Raw genomic sequence first — 27,683 nt, forward strand, 5'->3', positions numbered from 1 at the left:
AGGCCAGTGAGGACCTGGGTCACCAGCGATTCATTCTAGGGGAGAATGGCAGCACACGGGAGTCCCTGACAATCGGTCTTCGCCACAGTAGAGAGAGGTATATGGAAATACACCTGCTTCTTTCTCGCCTTCCCAGCACCATGGTGGCACAAGGGCTTCTTATGAAATCCTCACCTCTCAAAAGCAGCGGTTACAGAAATTATGACACGGCAGACCTCTGTAGAGCCAGTGGAGCTCACAGAGGCCAGGGGGGCAAACACAGAGGGAAGCCATAGCACATTTGCTCTAGCAGCATTTTTATTTACAAACAGCAATTTCCATTGACTTTATACCATAAAAAAGCCATTTACAAGCAAGAAACAAGAATTCAGAACAAAATTAAGCAGCACTGAAATATTCATGTCACAAATCTAAAACAAAATGAATACAAGAGTAAAATATCATTTGAATAAATAGTCTTAAATTCATGCTATAAAATAATCCTTAATGGCAAGTTACTAGTTGATACAGCATCCGCTTAGCTAGCTTCATTTACTTCATATGGTGATGAAGTGTGGGCTTGTGAGGTTACCAGTTTATATTGCAAGATAATGACACTGTGTTAAGTCATTCAAATTGCTCAACCATTTATAACGGAAAAAAATGTTAGCCCTACTAATAAAAGTGGTGAGAGAGATGGTTTTCACATTAGGAAAATGGTCATTCTCAAAGAAACCAGGTAAGTTTACCTCTTACTATAGTCAGGGCAGCAACCAAAGGCTTGGGCAGCAAGTCCAAAGGTTGAATTCACAGCATACTTGTCACTGAGGGGCAGCAAGAGGTCTGGTTACTGAATCTGCGGCAGGGCTCCTCCAGGACTTGATCAAGAACTACAGTAGCCCTGTCTGTGCCAGGCCCAGAGGGGAACCAGGGAAAACAAGGTCCTCTTCCGGGCCAAGAAGTCGAGCACTGGGCAGAAACAGTGGAAACACTCTGGCACTTACTGAAGAAGACATACGTGACGTGTGACAACCATTACAAATTTGGAACAATGTGAATGACTCTTCTGAACCTTCAGTTCAGTTGCACTGAGTAATATGAAATCTATGATTTATGAACTAGTTTCATATAAAGAATTTACATAATTCCCCAATACTTTCATATATAAAATTTAATAAATAACCCTGACCAGTCTAGAAGCACCATTCAAGGGGCATGTGCCCTTGGAAAATAGTTTAGGTGTTGCATATTTGAGTCCCTTTCAGTGGAGGCTTCACAGGAAACCATTACAGAATTTAACAATAACATAGACAACAACAAAAATCACAGTAACTAATAGAAAAAGTTGTTAAAATAAAATACATTGATTTCTTTAAAGTAAAGCTCATTCACGTAGATGATTCCCACCCCCCACCCCCCCACCCCAGCCCTTGTTTTGTGTTCCTGCAGGTTCTTCCTAGAGTCTAGGCTGGAAAAATAAAAGTAAAAACAAAAACACACGCAAAAATATGCAGGCCTATGGTCTGGGCTAAGGGAAAAACAAAGACTTGGTTATAACTGCTATCATGAGAAAAGACATCTACTCATGCTCTGGAAGCTGGAAAATTATCAATTTAGTTCTACAGTATATTCTGCTTAACAGTGAACCGACAGTATCCTTTCTGCTGTTAAACATGCATACACACACACACGCACGCACGCACACACACACGCAAACGAACCAAAAAAACAAAACTACAAAGGCAGAGCCAATTGGGAGGCTTTCCACTGACCAAAAAAATTAACTTGTCTTCATATGCTGTATTTACAAATATAATTTCTAAATGTATTTACAGCTTTAGTAGAAATTAGAGGGGAGAGAACGGATTAGAATGAAAATAACTGTTTAAAACCACAAACATTAGTAAAAGTATAAAATTCTCTGTTTTCACAGTTTGTAGTAACAGGTGAAACACCCAGAGGAAAGGACGCCGTCACTGTCTTCACATTGTCTACGTATTGGAAAAGGTAGCTCAAGAAGAGACTCAATTATGAACAGACCTATATGAATTCAGGATATGTTCTGCCGTAAAAGATTTCTTCACATATCACTTCTATCTTAATTGACTTTTGCATTTGTTATAAATGAAACATCTAACCTAAAACTGTACAGAGATAGGGACTTTGCTTTCCAAAAAGACTTGCTCTAAGGAGTTACACAGCGTACTTCGTCTGCGGAGACGTGAAGGGACCTTTAGGGAGAGAATGTTTCTGTTCTGTGGCCATGTTAATCCTCCTGGCACATCCTCATGTGACAAGGCACAATTAATTGCTGCTGCCCGATCTGAATGGAGTTAACCTTTCACCCGCCACGCACCCTGAGAAGCACGACGGTGTGCTCACTCAGAGAGGCCGTCCAGCTCTGCGCTGGCCTACGCGCTGCCTCCTCGAAGCCCTGTGGAACCTTACAGTACTGGGTTATGGCTTGAGAATTCATTCTTAACACTGCTAGCAGTGGAAAGGGTAAAGTGTTAGCAACATGAATGGGAGGCAAGTGGAACTTGCCAATGTGGAATCATGGTTATTAGAGAGAAACTCAATCAATTTTCTGCCCCTTTAACAGTCCCATTACAATGTTTGAACCTGAACTGTACAATCAAAGCAATGTATATTTTTGTCAAAGACAATTTTGGATAAGTCACTCTTTGGTAAACTCAAACCAGTTAAACAAATTGACAAATACAAAGAACTCCATGTAAATAAGGTTAAAACTGACACGGTGACAAGAACCAGGATATTCGAGGTACCTGCCCCAAGTGCTCTCTCCTCCTGACTTGTCTCATCTATCACAGAATGCTCTGGAGACCTCTCAGAAGCCTCCAAGCCTGAGTGAAAAAGGAGGTTCCTTCCCTGAGCCTGACCTCGCATGTCCTTGATTTGGGCATTTCTTGTCACAAACTTAATTTGTATCACCACACAAATTTTTTGCATTTAATTCTTCAAAAGAAAAATCAAAACCAAACTTTTTCATGTAAAGAAAAAAAATTACAAACATTTACCTGAAACCCCAGAACATATTTAAGTGGGTAAACACTTGGGGTCCAGCCTCCCCTTGAGGCACGCGGCTTTGACAGGAGTTGAGCAAGTGCTTCAGGGAGAGAACGCACCCCTTACTTAGGCAGTTTGACAGGAGAAGGCATACTTATATACCCGATTTAGCAAAAAGCTGCTCCTCGGGAGCAGCAGGATTAGAGTGTAATCTGTACGTAGTAACACTGATGTGTAGCGCAGCAGTTCACACGTGAACAGATAGATCCTGTGTGCTAAAGAGATGCTACCGCACAGCTACTACCCCCGGGGGCTATCACACACAAGGGCCTGAATGATTTTCTTTTCTCAAAATAACAAAACAAAGCAAAATCCTCCCCCAAAACACCCTGCCCCCACCCCAGACCCCCACCATTCTTGGTATTTTAAGAGCCAAAAAAGCATGGAAAACCAGCAAACGTCTGTTTTTGTATTCTTATAACTCCTAGCCTCTGAGGTGGGTCTTTTTGTGTCTGTTTTTCTTTTTGGTGTTTGTGCTGTTCCCCTGTGGAGACATACTAGCTGCAAATTGCAGAGTCGAGATTCTCAAGTAGAGTCTGGAGTGCTGACATCCTGTGGGGAGCCCTGCAGCACAAACTCATCATCCAATTGCTTACGAATTCCCTGTGTCAGAGTATACAGTACCAGAGCCATCTCGTAAAGCCCGTTTTTGTTTACTAGAAGCACACGGGTAAACAAAATAGAGAACTGAAGACATGTCCTAAAGTACTAATAAAACATTATTCAAATAGGACTCAGGTATGTTTTCATACAGTAATGTGTTTGCCAGCACATGCTTTTGAGGTCTCTTTTCAAGCTATAACGCAAGAGAGGAAAAAAAATTGTAAATCACTATTACCATTAGATTTCACATTTTCTACAACTATACTGACCTAAAAGATATGGAACATAAAAATAGCACCACGTGACCAAAAAAATGGTGACACACACAGATTTGGTGACACACAGAGTATCTTAGAGGGCCTTTTGACTGTTGGTTTCTTTAAGCAGGAAACACTGAGAGTGGGGGAGCCACTGAGGCTCTCGTTAGCACACACAATACTAAGATATATTGCTTGCAATTCCCATAGAGTATATCTTTACAAAAAGTACAAATTCCAAGTTCTGCAGTTTCCCTGGGAACTGCACATAGAAAAAGTTGCTGTGCACCTGAACTAGCTGTTTGAAAAAGAGAGAAAGAGAGAGAGAGAGAGAGAGAGAGAGAGAGAGAGAAAGAAACAACCCACAACACTGCTTGGAGAATTTTGTAGACGGAACTACAAATCCCTTTCCCTTAGTGCGAGTACTAACTCATGGTAGAGTGATTCGATTTAGTTACCTGGTATGTATGTTTCTACAGTACGGAATGAAGGTAGATTCGTAGGCCAGTAAAAACATTGAAAACCACTGCTCCTTTGGGGTTGGCTAATATAACACTACAATATGTAAAAAGGTCAGCACCACGGGTCATCCAGCTTACTGACTGGACAACGAACAAAAATTCCAAACGGTTTCCAACTAGAGTTGAATACATTTTATGGCATTTGGTTTATGTACTTGTTATGAAGCAGAGCTACGAACACTGTGATTTGCTTTGCTTGCTTTTGGACACAATGATTAATATATATGAAAACCTATTAACATTCTTTTGTTAGGGGAAATAAAGGGACAAATCCCTAACATCGGGTAGGGACGAGACAGAGTCAAAAGCCCTGTTCACATTGTATTAAATTATATATTCCTCTTACATTCACCTCAACCAGAATAAAATCAAATTTGAGAATGTATATATACTATATATATAATAATCGCTTTATTATATATATATATAAATTGTCTAACTACCCCCTAAAAGTAATTTTAAATTAGAAAAGGTTACCCATTTGTATCAGCTGACGGCATCCTAGTCCCTCTCCGTGGAAATGCACTGTTGCCAGTGCGCACATCGAGAGAGTATGCCTCTTGGCAGAGAATGTAGGGTCAACCAGTTGGCAGAGCTAAATCACTGGCAGATTTTGGATTAAGAGTTCAGCCAAAGAGGAATACTGTCAGCCTGTGTTTTCCCTGGATACATTGCCCTTCATGCTTTGAGCTCCTTGGGAGAGGGAGGGCAGGGGAAAGGATAAACACAAAGAAGTGTTCCTTCCAGAAACCTTAGAAAAACTGCCAAGAGACCGAGAGATTTCCAGATGGTTGGGAAAACCAAAGATTACAACAAAGCAAATCACAAATATGCATTGATTAATGTGCTTTGTTTGGGTGCATTTCGTTACCATCTTAATCAGGAGCATCGGACACTGTGTGTATTTCCATCCGGGAATCTAGGGCCATCTCTGAGGCCGACGCATCATTTTCTAGTTTCTGTTCCATGTACACATCTGTTCTCTCAGGGGACTCGATGCGACTCCTGACTTCAGCTACGCCGGGATGGTTTTTCCGCAGGTGCTGGTTAAGGGTACCTTGGAATGGAAAGCACTTGCCGCAGATCTCACAGCGGAATGGTTTGTCATCGGTGTGGCCCCGGATGTGGTACTCCAGTTGGTCCTTGCGTGTGTACTTCTTCCCACAGAACTTGCACACAAAGGGGGTGATTCCCATATGGAGCCGCATGTGCCTGTCTAGGCTTCCTTTCTGGTTGAAGGACTTTCCACAGTAAATACAGATCAACCTCTCGTTGTACGGGTACCAGTGCCCTCTTGCACTCCTCTCCCGGGGGCTGCTCTCATACCCGGGGTTATTCATCATCGCTTCGCTATCAGAACCCTGCACCAAGCCCTGCAGATCACTGTGCAGATGGACAGACAAAGCTCGCTTCTGGCGAGCGCGGCCTCCTCGAAAACAGCTCAGCATGGATCTGGACGGGCTGGAGTTACTCAAACTTCCAAAAGCTTCGGACACACCAGTTGGCTGCGAGGCCGCTTGGGAATAGGAGTATGCATGCTGGAGCACAGAACCATAGGACCCCACATTCACTGCTACAACTTGCTCTCCGTCCACCATCTCTGTGTGGTACCCGTCATCCCCCAGGGAGGAGCTGTCAGAACAGCTGGGCCGGTCGGACTTCTCCATCTTCACCTTCACCTCTGTGATCTGGCTCTCCCTCACCAGTAGGTCTCCTTGCTCGTGGTCCCCCTCTATCTGAATCTCATACTCGGACACGCTCCCACTGCTCCCTCGGTCTGAGTGCCCTTCCTCCTGGAGGCGGCTGCGCAAAGCTTTGCTGGGCGTCGTCTCCATCCGAAGATCACTGCTCGTGGTGGGCTGCCGACCCTGAGAGCAATATGGGGGCGAGATCTCAACAGGGTTGGCAAAGAAGCTGCTGTCCTTAACTCCATTACGGCTCTCTGTTGCCTCCTCAGCACCAACAGTAACAGAATCAACATCTCCAACACTGATTTTTGAATGTATGCTCTCCAGGATCTGCGTGCACTTGTCAATGACACACTGCATCTGAAGAAAGCTGGCTGCAGTCAGAAAACTGACAACATCCTTCAGCTGCAAGGACATTCTTCCAGTGTAACAAAATGAAAGCAACTGCTCAAACACATTGGGATTTTTAATCACGGATATTGACAAGCCACTCATGGTACTTAATGCTGAATGGTCCCGGAAATAGGGGGAGCTGGCAGCGAGGACTGCTTTGTGGGCTCGGAATGGCTGACCCTGAATGTGGACAATGATGTCACATAGTTTTCCTTGCAGGCGGAGTTCGTTTAGCTGGCTCAGAACAGTGCTGCTGTACTCGGGCACATCAAACTGAATAAAACTGCTGCTGTCCATTTCTACTGACATGAAGCGTAATCTGCAGAAAGAGAGAGTTTCATAATTCACCAGTGACTCCTCACCAAGTACAAGTGGCATAAACACAAGCTCGCAAAAACACCACCACCACCACTGCAGCTACTGCGCTCACCTCCGAGGGTCAACCTGAGCGTTCTCCCTCTTACTCATTTTCAGTCTTTCACGTCTTGGTTAATTCACCTAAAGTCAGATAACCTAAAAATCAATCAGCCTAGAGCCCCAATGGCCTAACATTCATCTTTATCAAAATCATAACATTATATAGTAGGGCCTTTTCAGCTCACTGAGAATCTGGTATCCTTTTAGGAAACGTATTTCCCTGATATTTCACTTACTGCTGAGGATTTGGAGTACTTTGTAAAAAAAAATACGCAAACTCATCTAAAAATTGTTCTGCCTTACTTGTAGGTTTCCAATTGGTGTTTTTCAAGCAGAGAGCACACTGGACGCACTGTGCTAATGGAGCTAAACTCTTTAGTTTAGAATCTGAGTTGCTGTCCTGATGTGCATTTTTCCCCCTTCGGTTCTGTACACCTTTATATCCTTTTGGGTAGGCAGCTGACTCTTCCAGCAAAGAGTCTTAGAGTGATGGACATATCACCATTCACCAGTGCTCATAGCCTGGGCATACCTAGGAAAGGCCGGCAGCCCTTGCCAAGAACCCACAGCACTGAAGCACTCACAACCCAGAAAGGGTATACAGCCCAGGCTGCACTCTAACCAAAACACAACAAAATCAGATCTAACAATTATATTTTAGTGCTTAAAATGCAACCAAGAGAAATTTAAGCACCTTCTGAATAAGCACAGAATCAAAGAGAAAGTCAAAAAGGAATAAAACTATTTAGTAAAAAAGAAAACTCTGGGGTGCCTGGGTGGCTCGGTTGTTTAAGCATCTGCCTTCAGCTCAAGTCAAGATCCTGGAGTCCAGGATTGAGCCCCACATTGGGCTCCCTGCTCAGTGGGGAATGTTTCTCCCTCTCCCTCTGCTCCTCCCCCCCAACTTGTTCTCTCTCTCTCAAATAAATAAAATGAGAGAAAGAAAGAAAGAAGAAGAAAGAAAGAAGAAAGAAAGAAAGAAAGAAAGAAAGAAAGAAAGAAAGAAGAAAGAGAGAGAGAGAGAGAGAGAGAGAGAAAGAAAAAACTCATATCAAATCTGTAGCAAGAAGGGCTTAGGAGTAAAGTTTACTTATATCTTCAACTTACTTGAGAATGAATCCAAAAAAAGAGATGAACAGATAGGTGATAAAGCAAACATAGTAATGTGTTAACAAGCATAGTGTGTATGATGGGTGTATTCAGGTGTTTACTGTAAAATCTAACTTTTCTATATATTTGAAATTTTTCGAAATATTGAGGATTTTGAAACAACAAATTTTAACAGGGTAAGTCAGTGCTTTAGATGTTTTTATTATTAAACAACAAAGTATAAAAATAAATGAAATCATCGAAGAGGTCAGAAAAGAAACAATCAAACCCAAAGAAAGCAAAAAGTTATTAATATAGAACAGCATAATCGCAGAGAAAATTTTTAAAATTATAAGACACAACAACGTGCAATTAAATCTGACTCTTGAGCAGCCCCAGTGGCCCAGCGGTTTAGCGCCGCCTTCAGCCCGGGGTGTGATCCTGGAGACCCGGGATTGAGTCCCACGTGGGGCTCCTGCACGGAGCCTGCTTCTCCCTCTGCCTGTCTCTCTCTCTCTGTGTCATGAATAAATAAATAAAATCTTTTAAAAATAAAAAAATAAAATAAATAAATATATCTGACTCTTGTAGCAAAGGATCAACCAGTTAGTGTGACTAGATTACACCAGAATTTTTTTTATCATGTCAGAATTTGAGTTAAAACATTTTAGTTAAGGAGGAATACTGTGCCCTTATTTATCCTAGATTTATGACTGAAATCAATTTGAAATCTGTATGGAATGGACATATTTTTAGAATAACATAAATTGGCAGAATTAAATAAAAAACAGAAGTGCCAAAGCATAAGTGATCTTCAGGCCGTTCACACTGTTTTAGATGCATGTTAAAACATTTAAGGCATCTTAAAAAAAAAAAAATTTAAAGCATCTCAATTTATATGGCCTAAATCTGATACCAGAAGATGGCGAACAGGATAAAGAAGACGAATGCCAACTTTACCTAAGTAAATATATTTTAAAGTCCTGAAGGAAGTACTAGGAAATATAACCTATTAAAAGAATAATATACTGTGACCAAATGTAAGGATGGCTACATGTTAGGAAATATATAAATATAATCTGCCACAGCAGTAAATCAAAGGAGAAAAACCATATGGCCAAATCAAAACTACACCAAATGTGGATTTTAGAAAGTGAAATGCCTTTTCAAAGTAAGAGAAAAATAGGAAGAGAATATTTTCTTAATATAATAAACAGTACCTACTGCAAATCAATGGCAACATCATCCTTAGAAAGGAAACATTGTATCTGCATTTCCCAAACTGTATTTAGTAGCACACAAGCCCATGCACTAGACTCAATATCCCAACCTCCTAGAGATTAAACAATATATTAGCATAATAACCCACCTGAAAAGTCCTGCAAACAAGAATTCTATTTAACTCAGCTGTTTGCACACTCATTTAAGCATGTAACTCTTCTCTCAAGGTACACATGTAAATATTCCCAAGAATTAGTGTTCCCTGGTGCGTACTCTGGTAAATACTTTCATAGTGGCATTCCCATTTAGTCCCCGGGAGGACACAGGTTGTCTCCCCATCTCTTCTCTTACTTAACATTGTTCTGGAAGTTCTAGCCAAAGCCACAGACAAGAGAAAATTAAGACACAGAGCCATTAGAAGAGAGGAGGTAAAATTACTATTCAAGGCAGATAGGATTATTTACACAGAAAACACAAGGTACTCACTGGAACAAATCTGTTTAGAAGCAGGAACTAGCAAATGGAGCATTTCAAAAATTATTGTACATAAAAAACCAGTTAGGTAAGATAACGACAAGTACAACCGACAACAGTAACAGAAGCTATAAATACCAGGAGGATTAAAAAAAAAATAGGATCTACAAGAAGAAAACTAACACTTTATAAGGACAAAACCATGTATAAGTGAAGATACATATTACACTTCTGAAAGATCCGATAAACTGTGGACACTCTCCCTCCAAATTAAGTTATGACTATAATGCAACCCAATGAAGTACTTAGTAAGTTCACAAAATGATTTTGAAATTCATCTAGAATGCTGCTGTCCAACAGAAATATAGCACCAACCATATGTGTAATGTTTTCTAGCAGCTGCATTGTTTAATAACAAAAAATTAAAATTTTATACATTTTTACTTAACCTATTTAAAACATTATCAACATATAATCAATGTTAGAAAGTTATTTTATTATAATTTTTTTTATTTTAAAGATTTTTATTTATTTATTCATGAGAGACACTGACTAAAGCAGAGACATAGGCAGAGGGAAAAGCAGGCTCCCTGTGGGGAGCCTGTTGCAGGACTCGATCCTAGGACCCCAGGATCACGATCTGAGCTGAAGGCAGATGCTCAACCACCGACCGCCACCTACATGTCCCAACGTTAGGAAATTATTTTTTTTTAAACACAGCCTTTATTTATTTTTTAAATTTTTATTTATTTATGATAGTCACAGAGAGAGAGAGAGAGAGAGAGAGGCAGAGAGAGAAGCAGACTCCATGCACCGGGAGCCTGATGTGGGATTCGATCTCAGGTCTCCAGGATGGTGCCCTGGGCCAAAGGCAGGCGCTAAACCACTGCGCCACCCAGGGATCCCCGTTAGGAAATTATTAATGAGACATCTCATATTCTTTTTTCATACTAACTCTTTGAAATCTGATGTGTATTTTACATTTATAGCACATCTTAATTTGGAATAACCACATTTCAAGTGTTCACTAGCCATATGTGGCCAGTGGCTACCACACTGGACAGTGAAGATCTAGAAGAATAAATACTAAAGACAATTTAGAAAAAAAAAAACAAAAACAGCCAAACATAAAGATATCAAAATGTATGACCGCATAATTCATTCCCTCTAAGTCGGTCTTCTATGTGCCAGGCACTAGGGGTTCAGGTGGGCTATCATTCTCTTGTTAAAAAATATGACAAGAGCTAGGAGATCTTTTATAATGGAGGGTGGGGAGGTGCTGTAGGAGAATGGTCCTGTTCTCCAGACAGACAGAATGCCACACACCAAGAGACGAGAGCCTGAGCAGGAAGGAAAGAAGCATTAGAGAACTCCGGTACAGTTGGGACAATGAGGAAGGCAGAGGACACAGGCCTCAGGGGGCCATCAAGGCAGATGGAAGGCAGACCAGGATGGGCCCTGTGGGCCATTTCCAATCAGTGAGAAAGGAAGAATTTTTGAAATAGATGCTGCTTGGATAATATGAATATGTAATAATAAAGTTAGATCCCTTTTCCACCACAGACCAAGATACCTTCTAGAGAAGGTCTTACTAAGCACACAAAGACAGATACCAGAGGAAAAAACAGAGTTTTAGCCACAGAAGAACTTTGATACAACTAAATAAATGGCTTTTGACCAACAAATGAACAAAAGTTACAAGAAATACAACATATATGGCAAAGAAATATAAAACTCTTACAAATCAATAAAAGCAAATATAACAATTGAAAAATGGGCAAAGGCTATGAACAGATGCTTCAAAAGAAATTAAAATGGTCTTGAAACATAAAGTGCTTAAAAACATCAACAAACAAACAAAAATTAACACGAGACACAATTCTTTCTCAAACTGGCAAGATTCAAACCCAGCTGGCATGGGCAGCCCAGGTGGCTCAGCAGTTTAGAGCCACCTTCAGCCCAGGGCCTAATCCTGGAGACCCGGGATCGAGTCCTACATCAGGCTCCCTGCATGGAGCCTGCTTCTCCCTCTGCCTGTGTCTCTGCCTCTCTCTCTCTCTCTCTCTCTCATGAAAATAAAATAAATAAAATAAAATAAAATAAAATAAAATAAAATAAAATAAAATAAAATAAAATAAAATAAAATAAAATAAAATAAAATAAAAATAAATAAAATAAAAAAATAAATAAAATAAAATAAAATAAAATAAAATAAAAAATACCTTAAAATCCCTGTCAAATGATACTTTGACAGACACTGCTGGTGGGTTGTAAAATGGGCAAATACTCTGGAGGGCATTTTAGTGACGTCCACTGAAATTACAAATGCATGTCCCCCTAGGACCAAGGAACTTTAGCCCTTGCAATTTACTACAGCACTGGACAAAACAAAAGATTCAGAACAACTAGATGCTCATCAAGAGGAGCATGGCTAATAACTTATGGAACGGCCATACTTAAGACCATTATACAACCAGTAAAAACAAATAAGGAAGCTCTTTTCATACTGACATGATATAATCACCATGGTATACTGCTGAAGGAAAAGGGTGAGGTGCAGAACGGTATACGTGTTGTTTGTATAAAGCACCATGAAAACACACACACACACACTGCTGTGTCAATATGCAGACTATTTCTGGAATGATGCACAAAAACAAATAATCTCTACTGCCTCTGGGATGGGGCCAAGGTAGCTGGAAGTCCTACTAGCTTTCAATGAATCTTTTTATTTTTTTTTTGTTTTTTTGTTTTTTTTTTTTTAATTTTTTTTTTTTATTTATTTATTCTTGAGAGAGAGAAGGAGAGACAGAGCCAGAGACACAGGCAGAGGGAGAAGCAGGCTCCATGCACCGGGAGCCAGACGTGGGATTCGATCCCGGGTCTCCAGGATCGCGCCCTGGGCCAAAGGCAGGCGCCAAACCGCTGCGCCACCCAGGGATCCCTCAATGAATCTTTTTAGACACACTTCTAAACTATCTGAATATGTAATTAAAAATAAGTAACATTTAAAAAAAAATTCAGGATGCTTCACCCCCAGTTTTTGTTTAAGATTTTATTTATTTGAGAGAGAGAGAAAGAGAAAAAGAGCATGAGAAGGAGAGAGAAAAGCAGACTCCCTGCTGAGCAGGAAGCCCAAGGCAGGGTTCCACCCTAGGAACCGGAGATCATGACCTGAGCTGGGGTTAGCTGCTTAACCAACTGAGCCACCCAGGTGCCCCCGTCATCCAGTTTTTTAAAGGTCAGAAAAGATCATAATAAAATTGTCAGAGGCACGAATCTGGAGTCAGATCTGGGTTGAAATGGCACCTGCTTTCCACTTGTAAATCTTGGGTGAGGTACTTCATAAACTTTCCAAGTCTCAGTTTTCTTATCTTGAAAATGGGAATAACAGTCACTGCCTTGTGGCTTGTTATAAAATACAAGTAGGCAGAACTATAAAGCACTAGGGGTGCAGTCAGTTAAGCATCCAACTCTTGGTTTTGGATCCTGAGAGCAAGCCTCCCCCTTCAGGCTCAACAAAGAGTCTACTTGGGACTCTGTCCCTCTCCCTCTGCCCTTCCCGAGCACACACGTATACATGCATGCACACATGCCCACTCTCTCCCTCTCTCAAATCAATCAATCTTTTTTTAAAAAAATTTTTATCGGAGTTCAATTTGCCTACATTTAGCATAACACCCAGTGCTCATCCCGCCAAGTGCCCCCCTCAATGCCCATCACCCAGTCATCCCAACCCCCTGTCCACCTCCCTTTCCACTACCTCTTGTTCATTTCCCAGAGTTAGGTGTCTCTCATGTTTTGTCACCCTCACTGATATTTTTACTTCTTTCCCTTATTCCCTTTCACTAATTTTTATATTCCCCAAATTAATGAGACCATATAATGTTTGTCCTTTTCCGTCAATCAGTCAATCTTAATAAAAAGAAGTAGGAAATAGTACAGTGGCTGTTTGGCCCACAGTAATCAAGGTTAGCTGTAGCAGACATTTTTTTAGGGGGACAGCATGGTGTAACAAAGAGAACTGGCTTTGAAGGTAGACTCAGCTACCTTCATGAATCCTGGCTCTGCCACTTCCTGATAATAATAGTACTAATGAACATTTAAACAGCCATGTGGTCTTGGACAAGTTGGTTAACTTTGATTTCCTACCTAGAAAAGGTCTCAAAAGAACTACTGCCCAACACAACTGCTATCATGATTAAATGAGGGAAATTCATGCACTGAATGTATATAAAATCCAACATATAATGAGTACTGACTCTGTGCTAAACATATATATTAATTTGATCCTTTTACCAATTCCATGAAGGAAATACTACGATTGTTCCTATTTTATAGATGAAGAAACTGAGGAAAAGCAGTCAAGACACTGCCAAAGTCCCACATTTAAAAGATGAACTTAGTCTGAGTGGAGAGGTCGTGGTCCTAACTACACCAGACTGCCTTCTAGAAACACAGATACTGCCTGGCATGACACAAAGGTGTGTAAATAGTGGCTTTGGGAATTAAGGGGCAAAAGGAACGTGGGCTTAGGCTTTTGAAAGGTGCAGAGTTCTGGGCAAAAACCAGTAGAAAAGAAAAAACAATGAAGCATTTCTGAAATAGTCTACAACCAACCGAAACTAGCTCTGAGGTGAGGCTTCCTCCTCCTCTGCATGGCTCTTTATCTTCTCAGAAGAAAAGTAGAGAGCTACACTTGAAAGAAAATCACTGGAGAGAAAAACCAAAGGCCATGATTAACACCTAAGAGAGGGATTCCAGTTTTCTGTAAATGAGAAAGGAAGTGCTTCACTCTCTTCTCCTTTACATTAACACCTCCTTCTGGCCGTGACAATGAGATTCAAAGCCCTCTGCCTGAAGCTGCTAATAAGCAACACTCCAGAGCAGGAGGCTTCTAGAAGTCTGACACACAGGGATTTTGCAGGTAACTTCAGTCCTAGGCACGTTACCAAGCTGAATGGAGCAAAAGGCATCATGAATCACAAGTTCTACACCCAATGACCTGATATCAGGTCTAGCGGTCCAGAGGTAAAGCAAGTCGGAACCTCTTCAAGAGACAATCAAGTTCAAACAGGAGCCTCCACTCCTCTAGATCAGCAATTTCCCAACATGGGCTACTCACTGGTTTCTTGAAGGTCTTGATTCCTCCTCTGCACAGAATGTCAGTGGGCCTACACCTAACTTAGATCAACGTTGCATTAATTTGATCTTTAAAACAAAATACATGCACACAAACTTAAATCCTAGTAAAGAAAATAAAAAACGAGTAGCAAAGCTCTTCCCCAGTTCCTATTCCCAAAGATAATCACTGGTAAGAGTTTTCTGTGTTCTTTTTTTTTTTTTTTTTTTTTTTTTAGATTTTATTTATTTATTCATGATAGTCACACAGAGAGAGAGAGAGGCAGAGACACAGGCAGAGGGAGAAGCAGGCTCCATGCAGGGAGCCCGATGTGGGATTCGATCCCGGGTCTCCAGGATCGCGCCCTGGGCCAAAGGCAGACGCCAAACCGCTGCGCCACCCAGGGATCCCAGTTTTCTGTGTTCTTTCAGAGAAAATTACAAACACATATCAGCATAAACTGTTCTACACCCCCTTTTTTATTTAATGTATTTAATACACCTTAAAATCTTTCCACAGCCATAGAAATGTACTTATTTAACCAGGTCCCAATTGATACCCTAAACAGGAAAAAATTTAAATAGCCATGGTATTTCCTCCAAGCTGAAGACTTTGCTAGAATCATGGTTTCATTTCCACTGATCATGCCAATTGTGTCCCAAAGGCGGCAGCAGCTACCCCCACCAACAGCTCATGAAGTCTCTGTTCCCCTCAGAACTGCCAATAATCAGCATTACACTTTTTCAGTTTTGCCAGACTGATCAGTTTAAAATGGCATCTCATGGTTTTAAAGTGCTTTTATTTAATTATAAGTGAGGCTGATCATCTTTTCTCACATTTAATGGCAATTTGTCTAAGTTTGTCTTTGAATTGCCTGTTCATATCCTTTACCTCTATTTGCACTTTTTATTGAATTGTCAGAGCTCTTTGGAAATTAAGGAAATTAGCCTTTTGTCTTATTTGCTGCAAATATTACATTTAATTGCAATCACTAAATGGCATACTGACTGGGAATTTAAATTATTTTCTACATTTATAGGAAATACTCATTCAGTTTCAATCTTCTGCATGCACAAACCAAAGGGATTTCAAAGATGAATAAGATTCCCAGTCTCACAGTTTGATACAGGCTTAACATAGATTCCTTCCAACTCAGAGAGATGTGGGAATGAAATTCATTCAATTCATAATGCAGAGAAGTGATTTATATATTAGTTTTCTATCTAGACAAAGTTTGCAGCTGCTTCGCAAGACAATAATGAATGTGATTATTCCTCTCACTAAATACAGCAGAATCAGTACTCTTTAACTCAGCAGATTGATCACAGGTCTGTCACATTAACTTAGGCAAGAAGCCATCCCCAAACCAGACATTTCCATTGCTATTTTTGAATTTAAAAAACACACATATATCAGCTGGACATTTTTCTTCAATACCATTAATACTTTTTTTCCATTAATACTTAAGAGTTTTTCTGTTTGTTTGTTTGTTTGTAAAGATTACACTCTGGATAAGAACATGAAATACCTCTAAAAAAACATACACGGTAAGGATGTAGTTGCAGCGGTCTGCTGGAAGGTTCAAGTTGTCAGCTGCTCAACCTCTTCACAGTGTTCTTCTGCTCACTCAACCAATGGACACATACACTTCCTGCTCTGCCAATTTTTTTTAATGGGAGAATATCTGAACACCCCTGGAAGCAGCTTTCACCTCACACACAGCCTCTACCAAGGTCAGCTGATGACACTGCTGTCACTGGTCTCAGCGGGTTCTGGGAAGGACCACCTCTGAGGTGGGCAGTCCTGACACTGGTCCCCTTCATCCACTTCCCTGTGGCCAGCCACCCCTTACCACTAGCCTCAGCAACTGTAAAAGGGGGTCACTGCCACCTCCCACATCCTTTAGACCTCTCCCTTACTTGGAAAAGCCTATTATCACCATCATCATCAATAACTGATATTGACTGAATGTTTGATATGGGCAAGGCATGTCATAAAGGACTTATATGCATTATTTCTCTGAATCCTCTTGCCCTCCCCACAGAGGGAGGTACCCCCCCCCATTTTAGAAATGAGGAAACTGAGATTCCAAGAGGCTAACTTTCTCAATACCAGTGCAAAATCTGCCCATCTAGACTTCCTACACTAGAACTCCTGATCCTTGTCTAATTTGCCCGTGGGGAATAGCAGGACCAGAAGTCAGGAAGAGCTGAGGATAAGAAAGCTTGTCCCAGGTTACATTCCTACTCTAGCCTTGTGGCCAGGGAAAGAGACAGGGACAAGTGGTAAACATTCCCCCATTGCTGCATGGGCTCCTACTGCTTCTATGAAGAGGAAGGGGATGGAGAAGGCCAAGTGAGGGGTATTTTATTAATATCCATCAAAATTACAAATGCATGACCCTGTGACTGAACAATGGCAGCTCTAGGAATTTATGACAGCAGCCTCTTCCTAGATCAGAATCTCCAAGAGAGGTAAGGGCTTTGAGCAGAAAAAAAAAAAAAAAGGTCCCAGGTGGCCCTGCAGCTAAGATACAGTATGCCCTTCATCTGCATACTTCTCCCCATCCGAGCTGCTGACCCTGGCTGATTCCAACTCCTTAAACACCTATCTTCATGTTACAGACTCAATTAATTAGAAACCACTAGTCTGAGGCTCAAGTAACTGGTCTTTTTGGTGTTTAAAGGTGGAAGTCACAGAGCAGATGCTACTTTAGCCCAAGTTCAACAAAATTCTAAGCAGCACTGAGACTGGTGTTCCAAAGCCAGAGCAGACTGCGACCCAGGGCTGATCAAGCACCGAGGACAGCAGCGAGAACAACAGGCCAGCGCAGACCAGGGGCAGGCCAGAATCACGAGGAATAGAGAAGGAGCAGGTTCAGGAAGAACACGGACCCAAGCCGGGGAGTGAAGGCAGACCGGGTGACCAGAGAAGGGGGGAGGTCGCCACAATGAGGCACTCTGTGCACGAGCCACGGGGGAGGGCCACACTGTACAACCTGTGTCCAGGTCAGCCTGCGATGCTCCACCCACAGACCTGAAGTCAGGAGACGGGTCCTAGGGATAAACATGCATGCATACTCTGAAAAGAAAACTAAAATCTGATGCAAGACCATACTCAACGAGGCTTAGTTAGCAAAGCTGCTTGAAATCTCTTCAAGATCCCACCCAAAAAAGCTACAGAATGTCTCACCACACCCATGCGTGTGTGGACAGGACAAGACCCTGTTCTGAAATCCAATAAACATGGGAAAATTACCCCTAATCAGGGTTTCAAAGCTCACTAACAAATGCATTTTACCTAAAGGAGGTTTATTTTTTTTTTTTTTTTAAGATTTTATTTATTTGAGGGAAAGTGAAAGTGAGAGACATCACAGAGCAAGAGGGAGAAGCAGACAGCTGCTGAGCAGAGGGCCTATGCGGGGCTCAATCCCATGACCCTGGGACCACTACCCGACTAAAAGCAGATGCTCAACCGACTGAGCCACCCAGGCTCCCCTTAAGGAGCTTTAAGAATAAAAAGGTCACTTTGCAAAGACAGCAAAGTAACAGTCTCTAGTAGACCGGACTGATCCTGACAGGGGTGTGAACAGATACACCAGTTAATCATACTTTGCTCCTCCTTTCACCCTGCTCCTTCCACTGAGTTTGAGCAAAAGATTGAAAAGGTAATGACTGCCCTCACACCAAACAACCCCAGAGGCTCACAGGAAAGAAAGAGCGGGTAAGGGAAGCAACATGAGTTTTCAAAGGTGTTGCCTATTCACTGATTTCTTAGCACCAGGGAATGGAAAGAGGGTCCTGGTATGTTCTTATGACAGTACTTTTATAAGACTTGATTATCATCAAAAATTAACTGAAAAAAAGTATGGATGAATTTATTTATAATAATGAAATAAAGGTCTTTCCAAGCATGACAGAAATCCCGGAAGCCACAAAGGGCAAAATGAAGACATCTGACAACAAAGAACTGAAAAATATCCTTTGCAAAAACCAGAAGTGAATGACATACCAAGGAAAAATACACATGCATCTGACAATGGGCTACTTTCCAAATTCCTTAATTTATATTGCCAATCAATCAGATTGGGATGACACAGAAAATCCTACGGAAGAAGGGGCAAAGGAATTAACATTTCATAGAAAAAGAAAAGACAAATAGCAACAAAACACATGAAAAGATGTTTAGCTTCATTCATGACTAAACACATGTGAATTTAGGGAAAGAAAAAATGAGCCACCAGTTGTGACCCATCAGATTTTTTTTTTTTTTTACTTTTTTTTTTTGACCCATCAGATTTGCACATATTTAAAAAGAACTGGCAAGTGTAATCCTGAGGGATAACCTGGTCAGATCAATCAGCATGCAAAAGCACAAGGCATTTATTATTTGGTCCACCATCAATTGCTAAGAATTGATCCTACAAATAGATAGCCCTTATAAAAGTATGTTAGGACACATGTTAACGAGGAGGCCCACTAAGCATTTTTATTTGCTGTAGCAAAAAAATAGAGAGAAAGAGAGAGAAAAGGGGAACTTCAAAATTCCATCAAGAGGAGACTGGCTCAGGGACGCCTGGGTGGCTCAGCAGTTGAGCGTCTGCCTTCTGCTCAGGACGTGATCCTGGGGTCCAGGATCAAGCCCCACATCGGGCTCCTTGTGGGGAGCTTGCTTCTCCCTCTGCCTGTGTCTCTGCCTCTTTCTCTCTGTATCTCTCATGAATAAATAAATAAAATCTTAAAAAAGAGAGAGAGAGAGAGAGAGAGAGAGAGAGAGACTCGCTCAAAAAAACAACAAAAATCAACAATGAAACCCTACACAGCCATTGAAAGGACAGATAGATCAATTATGCTTCATTATAAAAGGGTTCTAGTATTTAGCCCAAACCAGCATGATACGGAACAATATGTATGCATATATGGAATTCTTTTCATGTATTTTTCTTGAGAGAATAAATATCCACTGCTGTATCAACTCTGGAAAGAATCACATGAAACTATAAAAGTCGGTGACTTTGGGAATGAGGACTAAGGACTGGGAGGGGGAAGGGAAACAGGCTTCACTTTATACTTCTTGAATGTTCTACCACATAGCTGTATTATTCTCACCAAAAGTATTTTTAAGATATGTGTAAGAGTCTTCCTAAAAATATATAATTTTGTAAACCAAACAATCTAGAGAAAGGCTGCAAGTGGATAACGAGTGTATCAAGTAGACAATTTAGAGAGGCAGAAACAAAGAACTATGAGGAGCAATGACAAGACTGATCACTTTTGACCAAAAGAGATTTTTTTAAAAATCAAAATAGAACAAAGGAAAGCTTCCTGGTGTTAGTAATAGGTAAACACGGCTCTGCATTTTAAGTAGAACAGAAAGGAATGTCAGGAGCGGGGAATAAAGGAGGGAAACATGTGGTGTCTGGAGGAGTGGCTGGGGCTCAGGTTCCAGGGGTGACGGGGCAAAGAGGAGAACCACCATCAGAACGTGGAGGGCCTTGAATACTAGATGAGAAAACTCCAAATCAATTCTGGCAGCCACCGACCTGAACATGAGTCCAAAGAAGGATTCAATAGGACCTGGAGACTGCAGGACGCTATCCATGCTAGGAGGCAAGTGAGTTCAGCCTCAGACAAGGGGTGTCTGGGTTGCCCACTGGGCACCTGTGTAGAGCTGTCTGACGGGTAGTAAGAGGTTGCGGGTGTGTGTGTGGGGTGCTGTTCAGAAACATCAGATGCCGATTTGGGAGTAATCAAACGATTGTACCGAGCACTGATCTGGTAAAATGCGAGAGAAGAGAGAAAAAAGCTTAGCTGAGAGCAGCAGAGTTCTGCTGTCTGCTCCTGTAAGAGAGGTACTGTGACATGGTCACAAGAACAATGTAACACCCACACTTAGCACAACATTTCATCAATAAAATTCGGCATTGTGCCTTTTTTTAAGCTGTAAGGACACTGAACAATGAAAACCAGAGTGGAGACTAGTTACATCTCCCTGCATTGCTAATCCATTCTGAAGAGAGCCTAAAGATGAAAGAAGGGACACTTCAATGCCATCTGGGCAAACATGCACTCGGGCCTTGCAAACCCCTTTACAACATTCTTGGGGAAAGCCCTGGAAGTGTTTCCCCATAAAGACAACTCGAACAGAAGCGCAAGCATAAAATCTAAGCAATCGCCAATGTGCTGCTGAGCACACACCCTCGGCAGTGAGCTGAGGGCAGGGACCGTGTGCCCAGAGCCCAGCATTGTGTCTGGCAGAGAGAGAGGCTCTCAGCACATGTCAGCTGACTCAACCTGAACCAAGCTGGTGGCTCAAAATCCTCAGATGCCACCATCGCTACACCCTCAGCTCTCAACTCCTCCTGCTGACGACCCAATAGGTGTAGGGCCATCCCTTCCAGCAGGCACAATCTAGCAAGGTGGCTCATTCCCATCTAACCCATTAAACACTCTAATTTGCTCTGCTTCGTTTAAAAATACCCAGTGACACTTCTAATAAAAGAAATCAAGGTTACAAATCTGGAAGTCATTTAAGGCACCAGGAGGTACCCATTATTCTCAATCAAGATGCTCACGATTCCAAACCCAGAGCTGCACCTGCTGGATTCTGTCACTTGCTGATACCAGAGCCACAACTCTATGAGGCACTGAAGACCTAGGATCTCTAATTTCCATTCCACACAAAAAGTCATGAAAAAGACCACAGATGGAAGCACTAGGGACAGCAGGCATGGTAACAGCAGTAACAACTATATAAAAATAACTTTTCTAGGTATTTCTGCCTGGGTCTAGATCAAAACTAAACTTGAGCTGTCATGAATTACAATCTAATCCTTTAGAAAGCAGCAGCCGAATAACACCAGGGCTGCATAAAACATTCTGGTGCTGCTAAAACCCAATGCACGAAAAAAATAAATAAAATGGCATTCCGTGATGGATATTCATGAAGCACTCATCCTAATTTAAAAGAAAACAAGTCTAGAGTTCTTACTGCATTAATTCATGTGAGCCTGAAAGAACATTTTTATCCAAACTGTTAGATTTCCTACCAAGGCGTTAACATTCTCCAAGTCTGCTCAGTTACACTAATTCTGAGAGTACAGTTTGGTTTGACAGTGGGGTTTGTCTTCCAGTCTATGAAAAAACATCAGAATCTTCTTCTGAGCTGTCCTGGCGGGGCAGGGATGGCCTCTTTAACCTCACCTGTAATGTTAAGGATTACCAGTTACATTCCTACTGTGAACTCTATGCTAAGTAAGCACTTTACCTATTCACTGAACCTTCATGACAACACTCTGACACAGATAGGGCAACTATCCCCATTCCACAGATAAGGAAACAAACTGAGATGAAGAACTTTTCCCAAGGTCACTAATGACTGTCAGAGCCAGGATTTGAACCTAGATTTGTCAGTCCTGAGTGGGAATTCTTACCTCCTGTAAGACTTTAATCCAGGCACACTGGTGAGATGCAGGGTTTTCACTGGTGCTGGACTCCTACTGATCAACTTTCAGTGAGAAGAAAATTCTCATTTAAGGATGTATCATCACACCGACACAAAGATAGTTAAGGGTTTACACTGTGCTGTACTTTGAGTAGTTTGCAGCCATTTCTTTGCAAGGTGTCCACTATGTCCGAAAACATTTCTTTACCTCTGTCTGTGAAGTGGTCAAATGGAGGTTTCATGAATTCATCCCAAATGAGAAAGGTAGGTTTCAGGTAAAGGAATGAGTAAGCTTTCTTAAGACCAAGAACTCAAAAATGTCAAGAAGTGGCATCTCCTCTGCTTTACTGCTGGCATTTCTGGGGCCCTGAGCCTGGCTGGGAACCTCAAATCCTACCTCTTAGACAGAAGGGTTAGAAAAGCTCACCTTGAATCACTTTCTTCTGTGAGGTTTTCCATGCCATCAATATCAACCAGAAAATAACCATTAGATATTAAACTGCATTCAGTTGATGACCTTCACTAAGCTAAATTCAGCAGTCAGCTATAAAACACTAAATGGACATAATTAAGAAATTTGAAAAACATGAAGCAGAATTTAAAGTAACGTGAAAACGAATGGAAAGAAAACATAACGATCGTATTCTGGATTCAGGATACGGACATTTTCAACAAGTGCTTCAGCTGAAAGGATCCAGAGACACATAGAAATCCACATCTCATCTCTCCACCTTGATAAATTTATACCTGATGAGCTGGTGGTGGTGATGAAAATGTACTGAGCAGTTAATATGAGTTGCAAACTCTTGCTACCTCCCTTCATATACATTTTTTTTTCATTTTAAAACTCAGAGCAACCCTATGAGATGGATTTTATTATCTCCACACTATAGAGGAGACAGGCTCTGAGACTTCATACAAATTGCCCGAGTTCACAGAACTAGTAAGTAGCCTTGTTGGGATTCAAACCCAGGCCTGACTCCAAAGTGGCAGTTCTTTCCCCACAGTCTCCAACAGAAGAATTACGTGACTTTTTTCTCTCTCATAATCAAAAGTAAACTTTTTAATCTTCCAAAGATTCATTTTACGCTATGGGTGCTCTAAGAGTGAGAGCCGAAAACATCCACTTTGAATGGCAGCATTGGGCATCAGTGATATATAACAGAGAAAGCTGATAATAACAGACGCCCCCTTTAAAAAGGAGGAGAATCAAATCTTTTTTTTTAAGTGTACCAACAAATATCAGGTGAAGTATCTGAATATCTCTTATAAAAATCTGGCTGCTGTATTAGATACCATCAGAGCTCCACAAGAAGTATTAAGACACAATGCCCTCAAAAAAAAAACACCCACTCCAGCTGGGACAAGAACAAGTCCAATAACCAAGGAACACATGCTGAATCCTGAGCTTTAGATTGTGAGTGCCACAAAGGCATGGGGGTAGGGCAGTCAAGGAACACCCTCTGGAGGAAGTATATCTTCAGCAGGGGCTTGAAGGAAGTGAAATGGAGAATTTACACAGAGAAGAAAAAGGAGGCCAGCACTTCAGAAGGGGGGAACAACAGGAGCGAAGCCCTAGAGGCGGTCATAAACTTGCTTCTGCAGAGGACAGATGGGAGAACGAGAAGCAGGGAATAGGTTCAAGTAGGTGAGGAGGGGTCAAACCAAGAAGAGCGGGGGTGGGCAATGGCTGGACCCAGTGTGGCAGACAAGAGGATACTACTCAAGGCCATGGCCTCTTAGCTGATCTCCTAGCCTCCAAGCCAACTCCTTTCCTTTCCTGCAAATTATCACAAACCACCCCTAGTCTCCTGCTGCTTACCACCCCCCCCCCCCCTTTAGAATAGTTTCAACTTTGGCCTAGTGTTAAATTCGTTCAGGAACAAGCTCCAATCGATCTTTCGTCCTATTCCCTTTCCTATAGGAACACTTCTCTACAAGGAGACCGGTCTATTCACTAGCTCCACTGGATCACTGGGCCTGATTCTTCTTTTCCTATCTGAGTCCTACTCATCCTGTAGCAGCCAGCTCAAATCCTACCTCCTCGCTAAGCCTTCCCTGACCACTCAGCCTCTGGTGACCTCCATCTCTCCTTCCTCTTAATTCTACAGCACACAGCCCCGTCTCATCAATCAACTACCTTTTCACAGGTAAAGTCTCAGCACCCAGTGTAAAAGCTGCTTGGAGGCTGTGTGTCTTCCATTGCTTTCCCCTACCACATGGAACAGCATCTTGACATTTAATAATCAAGCAAGCACTCCACTCTTTTTTTGACTTCCTATATTAAGTTTGGCATTAGCATAAAGGAAGGAGGGGGGAGGCGGGGGACTTCTGAAGTCACAGACCAACTAAGAAGCTGTTGCAATAATCCAGATGTGAAGCAAAGAGGGCCTGGACTAAGGAACAAAGAGAAAATGGGCAAATATAAACAACGAAAAAAAAAAAAAAATCTGCATGCGAAAACTCAGCGGGATGTGACTGATTACTCCTAGGGACAAAAGCAAGGGATGAAATACAATTAAGGTAAGATTTAGAAAAGCTTCTGGGAATCATTCTTAAAGCCTGTCTGAAACCAAGTGTATTAAGTGGCTAAAAAGTCCACATTCGCAAAAAGTCTTCAGTGGAACGGCCCAGTATTTTGCAATCAGGGACAGCCCTTAATTTCAGACACACACACAGAGTGACAGACCCGCAAGGGTCTTTAGAGAGCGAATCTGAAGCCCTCGCTGATCAGATGGGGAAACTGAGGCCCAGCGTGGAAGAGCTTGCAGAAAGCCTCCAGACGGCTCCCCGACTAGTGCCGCCCTGAAGCCCAGCCGAGGAAGACACCGTTTACCCCCGGAGGCCAACCCCAGCCCGGCCCTCCGTAATGGCAGGAGCGGCCGAGGGCGAGATGACCATGGAGACGTCCGGGGCCGAGCAGGGCGCGCCGCCGCCTGTTTACCTGGATGGAGGAAGGCGGTGGCGTGGGGCAGGGGCTCGGCGGCGGCCACCAGCAGGGCCGACCCCGCGGCCCGGACGAGCTCTCCAGGGCACTCGGCCACCCAGCCTCCCCGTACAAAGGGGGCAGCGCCGCTGGGGGCGCGGGGCCCGGCAGCAGGGGATCCCGAGACGCCCGGGGCGGAGGCTGGGGAGCCCGGGGCGGCCCCACCGGCGGCGCCCGGACCCGGGGCCGAGCACTCTTGGCCCCTCCGCGGCGCGCGCCTGTGGCCAGAGCAGGTGCCGGGGCCTCCCGACCCCGCCCGGCCCCGGCCCCGGCCCGCGCCGCCCGCCCACCCGCCGGACTGACCAGGCGCGGAGGCGCCCGCCCCGCCGCGCCCAGAGGGAGCCGGACAGCGGCCGAGGGCTGCCCCCGGCCCCGCCGCCCCACGCCCGCCGCCCCACGCCCGCCGCCCCCGACCGGCGCGCCTCACCTGCCGAGAGCGCCGCGCTCACATCGCCCGCCCGCGGCGCCCCCTCCGCCGCCGCCGCCGCCGCCGCCGCCGGCGCCAGGCCCGTCCCCGCCGCTCCGGCTGCCGCCCCAGCCCGCGCCCCCCGCCCCCGGAAGCGGTTCCCGGGCCCGCCCCCTCGGCGCCAGCGCTTCCGGGCAGGCGCGGACAGGGGCGGGGGCGCTGCGGGACTGGCCTGTCGCCCGGCCTGGGCCCCGGGTCCCGCCCCGGCCGCGCCTCGGAGCCTCGCCGCGGACACGTGGGCGAGCGGCGGCCTCGGTGCGGACTCCGCCAGGGAGCGGCGGCGGCCCTCGCCCCGAGGCCTCCAGCCCGCCTTCTCGTCGGCGCCCCCTGCTGGCGGGAGGAGGGCTCCGCAGCGGGGCGCGCCCCGGGTGTCCCCGAGAGGAGTCGCGAGCGCAGGATCCTCGACCCGCCACCGCCGGGGGTGGGGTGTGCCTGCGACCACCCCGGCCTAGCTCTCCCCTTCCGAGACCCGAGACCCCTCAGCGCTTCGGGCGCCTGCCCCTCACCGAGCCGCGCCCGGCGGGACAGCTGAAGGCAGCAGGTAGGGTGCAGTGGGGAGAAGCACCTGCCACATCGGGTCACTTAACGCGTGACCTTGGGCAGATTAGCTCCTCCCTAAAGCAGGAGATAAAAATCCCGAACTATAAAACCCCTGTCGCAGAGTATGCCTCAGAAAAACGTGCATTTCCAGATCCTCGGAGACACCCCCCACCCCCACCCCCACCCCCACCCCCACCCCCCAGTGTTGACACTCGGCTGGGCTGCGAGTGCGAGCTTGGCCAGCATTTTCCTCTCTGCTTCGGGGGGATTTAGCCCCCTTTGCATTTTGGTGGATTCCTCCGTAGTAGTGGTAGGGGTTTATTTTCCTTCTTCTGACTTTGTGATGAAAATAAACCAGGAGTCAGGATACTAGCTCTTCTTCAAGATACAAAGCTGATACTACCTGATGCTACTTCATCCTTTACAAAGCAGGAACTCTTTCCCCAGGATCTATCAAGTAGTCACCTTCCAATAAGGGCAGTTTTACCTTCGTTAAACAATCTGCAGGGCACTGGGTAGACACTTTATGGACATGACCCCTTTTAACACACAACCCCAGGGGATAGCAATCAATTATCATCTCCCTTTTATCCAGGAAGGGACTGAGGCTCAGAGAGGTCACGTGATGTATCTAAAGTCACACAGCTAAATGGCAGGCTCGGGATGAGTTCCCCATCTCTCTGACTCCAGACAGGAAATTCTTAGGGCAACAGATTATTCCAAACACAGAATTTTAGGTAACCGGTTCCTAACTGCAGGCACCTGGACAGTGTCACTCTCTGATTACTATTCGTCTTGAGCTATTTCCTCGAGATCTGTCCCCAAAAGTGAGATCAGTGAGCCCAGGAGCACAGGAATGCACGTTCTCATGTCAGGTTTCCTCTGGACCAAGGGGCTGACTCACAAGCACACATGAATGAGTTCCTGTTTCCCTGCAGACCAGCTGTGGGCCTCGTCATTTTAACTGTTGCTAAATTTGTTGGTAAGAGTTGGGGTCTTCTTGGCTGTAATACAGTATTTGCATGTCATTAAGGACTGTAAAGACTAAAATGTTCCTAAGTGTTTCACCTTTTTGTCATGTGTCTCAAAGTTACTGGCCACCTGTCCATTGGACACTGGGTATTTCCCTCACAGATGTACTTTTATACCCCCACCTACTTGGGTCACTAAACTCATTTATTTTTCCAGCCCCCTGCTTTTTATTTTTGTCATTTGGCTGATTATATGTTATCATCTTTACTAATGTAGTTAGAAAATCGTCGCTTCTCTGCAATTGGAGTGTATGTGTTTCTGTTTTCCCATAATCTTGGTGGCATTTTAAAAATGACTTTTTAGCCCCTTTCAAATCAAAAAGAGGCTAGAGGGTGATGTATGGGCCCCATTTTAAGTTATTCCAC

The 27,683-nt window shown here is 43.7% G+C and overlaps 1 protein-coding gene across 1 annotated transcript; it reads right to left on the reverse strand.

Annotated features, from left to right (window-relative positions):
- Positions 1–279: 279 nt before the first annotated feature.
- ZBTB34 (zinc finger and BTB domain containing 34) lies at positions 280–25,855 on the reverse strand. The gene is made up of 2 exons (XM_025475179.3): positions 25,708–25,855; positions 280–6,847 (listed from the first exon to the last, which is right to left on the reverse strand). Exon 2 carries the CDS (start codon positions 6,835–6,837, stop codon positions 5,323–5,325), a length of 1,515 nt encoding a protein of 504 aa, XP_025330964.1. The 5' UTR covers positions 6,838–6,847; positions 25,708–25,855; the 3' UTR covers positions 280–5,322.
- Positions 25,856–27,683: the final 1,828 nt, after the last annotated feature.

This window comes from Canis lupus, chromosome 9 (assembly GCF_003254725.2).
Source record: "Canis lupus dingo isolate Sandy chromosome 9, ASM325472v2, whole genome shotgun sequence".
In the NCBI taxonomy this organism is placed as follows: Eukaryota; Metazoa; Chordata; class Mammalia; order Carnivora; family Canidae; genus Canis; species Canis lupus.